This window comes from Phasianus colchicus, chromosome 1, assembly GCF_987193195.1.
Source record: "Phasianus colchicus chromosome 1, bPhaCol1.hap1.1, whole genome shotgun sequence".
Lineage (NCBI taxonomy): Eukaryota > Metazoa > Chordata > Aves > Galliformes > Phasianidae > Phasianus > Phasianus colchicus.
Window position 1 is genome coordinate 114,444,274 of NC_143436.1, and position 8,747 is coordinate 114,453,020.

General features: G+C 53.0%; 1 protein-coding gene across 1 annotated transcript; it reads right to left on the reverse strand.

Moving 5' to 3' along the window:
- Positions 1-1,389: 1,389 nt before the first annotated feature.
- On the reverse strand, positions 1,390-2,808 carry MID1IP1 (MID1 interacting protein 1). Its single transcript, XM_031594574.2, has 2 exons — positions 2,651-2,808; positions 1,390-2,456 (listed from the first exon to the last, which is right to left on the reverse strand). The coding sequence occupies exon 2, from the start codon at positions 2,377-2,379 to the stop codon at positions 1,900-1,902; it is 480 nt and encodes a 159-aa protein (XP_031450434.1). The 5' UTR covers positions 2,380-2,456; positions 2,651-2,808; the 3' UTR covers positions 1,390-1,899.
- Positions 2,809-8,747: the final 5,939 nt, after the last annotated feature.

The following is an 8,747-nucleotide window of genomic DNA, read 5'->3' on the forward strand; positions in this document are numbered from 1 at the left end:
GACATAGTGTTAGCTGGTTTAGCTCAGGGTTTTACAAGCACTTCTAAACCAGGTAGTGACATGCTTTTTGGCTGGCCGAGTGCAAGGCAGGAGTGAGGAACAGAGCCAAACAAATTCCTTCTTCCTCTCACCATTTGCATTCGGGAGAGCAAAACATCATCTGGTGCAAGGCACTGCATCTGATGGGCCACACAGACTATGACAGTGCTGGCAAGCAGAAGGAAGCCAGGATAATCCCTCTGTTCCTGATTTTTCCCTGGCATCTTCCCAAGAAGTGAGGGGTGTTTAAAAACGTTACCACTAAGAGCAATCATCACTAAGCTAAATCATTCAGCCTTAAGTTTCTTCTTTACCTTAGAAGGGAAAGCCTTCTAAAACCATTTTAAGCATACCCACAGGCTCATTCTTTTTGCTATGCTAACACATCAATTAATACAAGGTTTGGAGTACCTATGCTTTGCTACAGCATACTAACATTTGAACTGCAAACAACTCATATGCCATGGAACGCAATGGAAACAAAGCAAAAATCCTTATCCTTAAAGCCAGAAGAAAAACAAAGAAAACAAGTCTTACAGCTGAGGCAAGAAGACAGTGAAATTTCAGTGCATTTAGAAACTTAGCATTTCAGGGCCTGAAAAAAAATGTACTTTACAGAATGAGGTACCTATTTAATGAAGTTATGCTCTGGGATACACACACATTTTATTATAATTATAAAGTACACTTTTCTCATAAGAGCTTACTCCACATCAAGCCTTTACTTGGTCCTACACAGCAAACACAATACAGAGACCCAATTCTAAGGCATGTTTCCTTCAGCAAACGGAAAAAAATAGAATGAAAGCAATACGATTTGCCTAGCATAAACCCAATTAACTTCTAGTTACCAAAGCGGATTAGGGAGGAGCAGAGGAGACAGGAGAGGCAAGCGTTCCAGTCCTATTCTGAGGGAGAGAAAAGAGCTCCTTGTGCACAATACACTGAGTTACCTCCTGAAAAACAAGTCATTCCTCGGCTCTGCTCCAGCCCCTTGAATCACTGCCTGTAAGCAGCCAGGACTCTCATCTTCTCAGATTTTGCTAGAGGCACTGACCTTCACGCTGCTGCTCATCCACACCTGCAGTACAGAGGGGCTGGGAACAGCTTGCCAGCATCAGGCCACGTGCAGTGCACTTACAGTCATCTGTCAGTCCCGGCGCTTCCCAGCACCGCTGCTACCATCGCTCCCTTTGGAAAAAGGGGAAAACAAACAACAGGACCACCATATCTCACACATCCAGAAGCATTTCTGTTAAGGCAGCGCCAGAAAGAAGAACGACAGATGAATTTCTGATGTTAAAAATATCATTTAATTAACGAAACATAAATCATACCAAAAAGTTAAAGTCACTTTTAGTCAATACATTCGCGTTTATTTTTTTTAAGAATATACTCTACACATCTGAGTAAAAAAAAAAATAAGTTTTAAATAGACTTCAGCGCACGTACAACCTGGAGCCCTTCACCCTGCCTGCAAACACCGCGGGATCGGACACCCGTCCCAGTGAGCGGGCAGCTCCGTGCCACCCCCCTCGCTTTCATCGGCTTGTGTGGAGCCTCAGATCGGCCAGCGGGAACAGGTCGCCGGCTCAGCGACCAGCCCATACAAAATAATAAAAGGGGAAAAAAAAAAAAACAAAAAACCCAATAATAATAAAATTAATGAGCTAGTATCGATTAATTTACGTCTCTCTCTCTCGTTTGTGCGTTGGTAAAAAACAAAAAAAAAACAAAAAAAAACCGCAGTCCCGCCGGCGTGCCGAGGAGCCTCGACGTTTCGCCTCCACGCCCTCCGGACAGGAGGAGCGCCGACCAGGAGCCGCCCCACGGGGGGAACCCCGCTCCCGACGGCCTCGCTCACTGCCCCCAGCTGCCGAAACCGATCTCCTGCTTGTACCGGTTGGTGAGCACGTTGGCCTTGCGGGTCAGCTTGGAGAGCACGGTGTGCAGGCCGCTCAGGTGGTAGTGGAACTGCTGCTCCAGGTCCTCCTCCGCCTCGGCCTCCTCGGCGGGCCCGCCGCCCAGCTTGTCCTTCTTGCGGGCCGCCTCGTCGCCGGCCGCCTGCTGCACCACGCCCCACTCGATGTCGTTGCGGATGGACTTGAGCAGCACGTAGTGGCTGTACATGTCCCGCCGCGAGAAGTAAGCGTCGCCGGGAGCGGCCTCCCGTTCGGGGCACACGGCTCCGGCCGCGTCCAGCTCGCCCAGCAGCAGCGGCACGTCGCGCAGCAGGCTGGGCACCATCACCGTCTGGTCCATGTTATTGACGGCGCCGATGAAGCGGTTCATGGCGTTGAACAGGGAGTACTTCTGGCTGTACGAATCGCAGATCTGCATCCTGCCGCCGGGGCTGGCTGCCGGCCGCCCGGCCCTCCGCCACGCACCGCTCCGCGCTGCCGACGCCCCGGGGATCCCTGCGGGGAGGCGCCGCGGTGATGCGCTGCGCTGCGGCCGGCCCGCCTTCCTGCCCCGCTCCCTCCCCGCCGCTTTATCGGCGGCCTCTTCCCTTCGGGCCGCCCCTCCCCGCCCCGCCTCCCTCCGACACACACACGAAAAAAAAAAAAAAAAAAAAAACAAACAAAAACCCGCGGGGCCGGCCGGCACCCACCGCGCTCCGGAGCCGCGTTCCGGAGCCGCCCTCCACCGTCAGCCCGCAGCCACCGCCCGCAGCCCGGCTCCCATCCCCGGCGCCGTATTTATAGCGCCGCTCCTCGCGGCGCGGCGGGCGGCGCCGACCGACTGAGTGGCCGGCCGGCCGGCTGACTGACGGGCGGGCGGCGGGGACACGCGGGCCCCGCGTGCCGCCTGCGTTCTCCCCGCCCGCCCATTGGCTGCCGGCCGCGCGCGCAGCGTGACGCCCGCGCCGCCCGCCCAGCCCGCTCCGCGTGCCTCTCTCGCTGCAGCGCCTCCCCCCTCCGGCTCCCTCGCCGCGTGCGGGCCGCGAGCGGAGGAGGGGCGCCGCGCTCCCCGCGCAGCCTTTGTCTGCCGGCCAGAAGGCCGCCACGGCCGCCCGCCGGCGGCGGCGCCGGGGCGGCCGGCATCACCCCACGGCCTCACCTCCGAGCCTAGCCAATCGGCGCCCCCGCTCCGCCGCCCCCCGCCCAATCGGCGAGCGGGGGGGCCGCGGCCAATCAAAAGCAAGAATCGGAGAAAAAAGAGTCTTTCCCCCCCTCTCTCTTTCGTGCGGCCTGCGCTCCGGCTGGCGCGTCCTTGGTAACAGCCGCCGCGGGTCACGTGGGGCGGAGCAGCACGGGGAGGGAGGAGCGTGTTGCCGTGGCAACGAGTCAACCGCGCGGGGCGGGGGGGGGGAGCGGTGGAGGGACGGCGCGGGCGGCTCGGTGCGCGGCCTCGGGGCAACGCGAGCAAGGCCCGGGGAGCCGCGCCGTCGCTCCCCCCTGCCTGTGTGCTGCCTCACATCTCACGGTGTGTGGCAGTCGGCGGGGTTCGGCTCAACTTCGCCATGTTCTGCTCAGCTCTGATAACGCAGAGCGACCGGAGCAGTGCAGCTGCATAGAAATCATAGGATCGCTCAGGTTGGAAAAGACCTTAAGGATCATCGAGTCCAACCACAACCTCACCATACTACCCTAACTCTAACAACCCTCCGCTACATCATGTCCCTGAGCACCACATCCAAAAGGTTTTTAAACACATCCAGGGATGGTGACTCAACCACCTCCCTGGGGAGCCTATTCCAGTGCTTAACCACCCTTTCTGTAAAGAAGTGTTTCCTGACATCCAACCTAAACTTACCCTGCTGCAACTTGAGGCCATTTCCCCTCATCCTGTCACCAGTGAGAAGAGATGAGCCCCGCTCTCACTGCAATCACCTTCCAGGTATTTGAATAGAGCAATAATGTCTCCCCTCAGCCTCCTTTTCCCCAGACTGAACAGCCCCGGTTCCTGCAGTCTCTCCTCACAGGCCATATTCTCCAAGCCCTTCACAAGCCTTGTTGCCCTTCTTTGGACCTGCTCCAGCACCTCCATGTCCTTTCTGTACTGAGGTGCCCAAAACTGAACACAGTACTCGAGGTGAGGCCTCACCAGCGCTGAGTACAGAGGCAGGATGACTTTCCTAGTCCTGCTCACCACACCAATCCTGATACAAGGCAGGATGCCATTGGCCTCCTTGGCCACCTGGGCACACTGCTGGCTCACATTCAGCCAACTGTCCATCAGTATACCAAGGTCCCTTGCCATCAGCCACTCCTCCCCAAGTCAGCCATTCCTCCCCAAGTCTGTAGGGATGCCTGGTGTTACTGTGGCCAAAATTGTTGGCAGGACCCAACACTTGGCCCCACCTCCCCCTCCCCCCCCCCCCCGGTACAAAATGACGTTCACATTTGTGGCTTTGTATGCAAGCAGCAGTCACTTCACATATCCCTTCTTTAGTGTCTTTTGACCGTGCAGTACCCGGAATGGGGATCAGCTGGAAGTGCCTTATCTCATGCCCTGAGCAATGAGAAAATTCACGTGCTCCCTGTGGCCTGGTACAAGGCTAAGGAGCTGCAGCGTCGTGCACGTGGCTGTTAGCAAGATCCCTTGCTGGCACGGTGCCTCCAGTGGTGCCAAGGGGAGCTGGGGGTGCTCAGGCCTTACAGAGCAGGGCTGCCTCCCTGACAGTCACAGGGACTTTGATGCTGCTGCTGTTATGCCACTGCTGCTGTTACTGAGCAGTGCCTCCAGCACCCAGCAGTTCTCTAGAAAAGGCTGGCAGCTCTGGTAGTACTGTTTCAACTGGACAACAAAGTGCCTTTGTCAGCAGCGGGCACACTGCAGGCTGGCAGTGGCTGCATTTTGGCACCCGGGAAACTGTTCTGCTGCACGGTGTTTGCAGAATCAGACGAGGTCGTCTGTGGGTGAGAAGCGATAAAAAACGTGCAAATGTTTAGTGTTACATTCTGAAGGCTGGGAGCGCCATTTGGGTCGGCCTTGTAAGAGCAGTATCTCTTGGGAATTTCACTTCCTCTTGCAATTTGTTGTAGATCTTACGAGGCAATTATAGCTCAGTGCAGGACACAGCAAGTGCTTTCATTCTGTTCCCAAATGGCATACATTGCCCAAACTCATGAAATGCTTCCATCATTTCGGATGGCAGGACAGATGCATGCATCTAGCACTTCTATCCCACCCTTTCCATTTCCCGAACTCCGAACTGGGGAAACCCGTCATCTCTCATCTGGAAGGAATGTATGTAAATTTATCATTTTAATTGATGTCTCTCCACGAGCTTTGTATAATCAGCACTCGTAGCTTAACATGCTAATGAACAGGGTGAGTAAAAATCTAATACGTTAAAGGAATGCAGACCAATTTGTCTGAGTCCTGCTGAGATCTGTGGCATGACTTTTGCAAAGATTTACTACCATCTGATTTTGCCCTCGTTTCTTTTGGTCCTCTGTGAGAGGAACGATACTCCCGTGCTGATAGAAGCCTCTGGGAAGGAGCAAAGAGGGGTCAGGAAGAGGACGCTTGGAGAACAGATCAGAGCTCGTAAATCCCCTTTCCCTTGGGCAGACGCACAGCTCTGCATGAGACAGAGCAAGGGTTCCGAGGTGCTGCATCCCCACGGCTCGGAGCAGCATCTTGCCTGCGAGGTGCAGAGCAGCAGCGGGCTGCAGCTGGAGCCTTGCTGCAAGCAGGAGCACGGAGCTGGGCTGCTGGGAAGACCCCCGGAGCCGTCCAGCTCTGCAGTTTGCACCCGGCACTCGGCAACCTGCCAAGCCCTGGCTTCCTCAGCAGCGTGCCTGGAAATCATCACAAGTTCAGCTTCAAGCTGTTAGCTGGGGGCCGGAGTCCCTCCCAAGTGGTGCTCAGCTACCACCAGCAGGTCAAAACAGCCTGAAATCCCCCAGAAAGGAGCTGACGCGATAAATGTTCCCGCTGCGTGCTTCACACTGCTCGTGTGCTACCTCCCTCTCTCCCACCTTCTGCCAGTCTCATCTGTTCCCACCGTAAGCCCGTCAGAGTAGGCACGGTGATGTGCGGTGCCTGGGACAATGGTGATCCCTTTCATACGGCTCCTTAGCACTGCCATAATAAGCCTGATAAATAAAACATGGGTTGCAGACACGGATTTACTGGAGAGGGCTAAGTGGGCTGTAGCTCCCTCATTAGTCTCTCCTGGTGCAGCATGCATGCTCCTCATTAGGTGGCACGGTAGCAGTTGTGCCTAGTCATCTGCCATGCAGCCGCAGCCGCGCCAAGGATGCACCAGGGATCCGAGGGATTTTTTCCTCCTCTGTTAGTAATAGGAAGTTACAAGGAAAAAAGAAAAGGCCTTGAATATGAAGAGGATGAAGGGGGGTCAGACTGCAATACTGAGTCTTATTTTCTGTCCCTTGCTTCTCAGGAAACAAACACAGAGAAATCCACCTGGCGGTGTTGATATCAAAGTGGTGTGAGTAGAATTGAGACTTTGGACTGCACAAACTCTGATTTTAAAGAGCTTTGTTTCCCTTCAGTCTTAAATGCCGCTTGTAAACTCTTGTCTGCGCTATAAACTTTATCCTCTCCCTTGCATTTTTCTTCTTCTATTTAAGGGAAAAGAATCTATTTGGCTGGTTTCAAGACCCTCAAAGCTGGGGACTTAGGAATCTGGGTTAATCTGAGCAGGGTTTGTGGAGGTTTGATCCAGCTTTTCTTTCCGGCCATCATTTAAATCCCTCCTACCTCCTGCATACAAGCTGCAACTGCATCATCGTAGTAACCCTGTGACCGAGAGGCATGAGAGCCTCCTTTGAGACTGCAATCTCACTCTGAACAGCTCTCCAGCGGGTGCTCCTGAGTGGCAATACATCATGCAATTTTCTCCTTTAGAGGTGTGCGGTGTCATCTCGCTGCCCTGCCTGGCTGGGTCTGGCCTAGGCGCAGGCACACCACGGCACAGATGTGGCACAGATGTGCCTGAGTTTGCAGACCTGCCAGCGGGGTGGGCATCATCTTTCAGCACTGCCTATTACGCCTCCCCATCAGCGTTTCCCACGAGGTCCTTTCAATATCCCTACTGCCAAGGTGAGGGATAGCAGGTCTTTTGTACGGCAGCCACAGATGACAGCACACAAAGGGTCGGGAACAAACCTTGCCCCTTCCCCTTTGCAATTGCGTCCATACTCTGACACATAAGATACCCATTTCAAATGGGAGAGGACTTCGCTGGCATAACAAAATAATCCTCAGTAAACCTGTGACTTTCTGTAACAGTATTTAATATGCACAGATCCAAACAAATGCCACAATGATGTACTTTTATGGACAAATATTATATATTAAGCCTTGATTTATACATCTGTGTGTAATACGCTGGGCTCTGAAGAGAGCCTTTAATCTCTGTGATGAGGCAGCACACACACTGAAACACCGAGTAAATCCGCGCAGAAGTGATGCACCGAGTGCAGCATCCATCAGAGTAAATACACAATGCCGTCCTTCTGTAATGTGTGCAGTTTGGACGTGGGACTGACATCAGGAATTGCATCGCCTGCAGCACGTGTGCTGTTTCTGCTGCCTGTCCCCATTGAGGCTCGTGGAAGAAGTCCCTGGATGGAGGGTGAGCCCTCTGCCTGCCCTTCCATCCCAGACCCTGCCGCACCTTGCCTTTGGCCTGCTTGCCTGGGTGCTGCGGGGGCCCGTTTCCCTGTTTCCCCTTAGTCAGTGTGGGAGATAACATAGGCATTGTCTCAGCGCAGGGTTCTGCATTTAATAATCTCACCGGCTCAACTGTTTTTATCTGAATCTCCCTCCTGAACTGATAAATCTAAATTGCACATTTTCTAAACCGCTTAGCTTAGGGGTAAATCTTGCAGGTATCCTCAAATGACTAGCTGTGTCTTTTGCACCTTTCTAGCACCATCTACTGTAGCTTTATTGCAGGCTTACGATTCCTGAAGGAGCTGCCTTCATTCCGAGAAGCTGATGGAAGAACGTGAGCTCAGTTTGGCTTGGAAAGGCCCAGGGCTGGGAACAATGGTGGAACAAATCCAATACACACCTGTCCCATAGTTCACCTTCCCTTATGTTCAACCAGTGATGCAATTTTCAGTGCCTGTCTTGCTGTTTGATACATTTTGCACTCGATGAGATGGAGCAGAAAAGATGCGCGCCAGATTTTACTGAAGCTTTCTGTTCTAGTTGATGGAACAAGAACTTGGGATGTGGCAGGAAAAGGGGTGGGAACAGAGCTTTGTCTGGAGAGAAGAGGGGCTGCACAAGAACAAATCTTCCAGTTGCTGCCAGAGGATGCAGAGGGCCTGACATCAGCTTGGATTTCTACCACCTTTTGGGGAGCTATGGGACAGGACTAGCAGCAGCGAGATTCTTCTGTTGAAGTATTCTCTTGTTACGTTCAGTATTGAAAGGAAAGCTGCTCTTGAAGGATCTCTTACTTTACCTGGCAGTTCAGAGCTGACGTGGAGACGATGCTGTGTGTCCTTATTGTAGGCACTCCTGTTAAAATGTGGTTTTGGTTGGAGGATGTTTTATGGTAAAAGATGGCTATTACAACCAGAAATAGAACTAGAGCTCTCTGACTGCAACGACTATTATGGATTTGTGTGATTAACGCTTCGTTGTTAAAAGCACCTAAAGCTGCAAGTCAGAATCAGAACTAAACTGTGCTAAGCATTACATAAAGCATATTTTTTCTCTTAATAGATCTGTTGATATGAATATTTCTATAGGTACATCATATATTATTTTTGCTGTTA

Coding starts and splice junctions, on each gene's coding strand:
- MID1IP1 (XM_031594574.2), bottom strand. CDS start 2,379: ATGCAGATCTGCGATTCGTACAGCCAGAAGTACTCCCTGTTCAACGCC.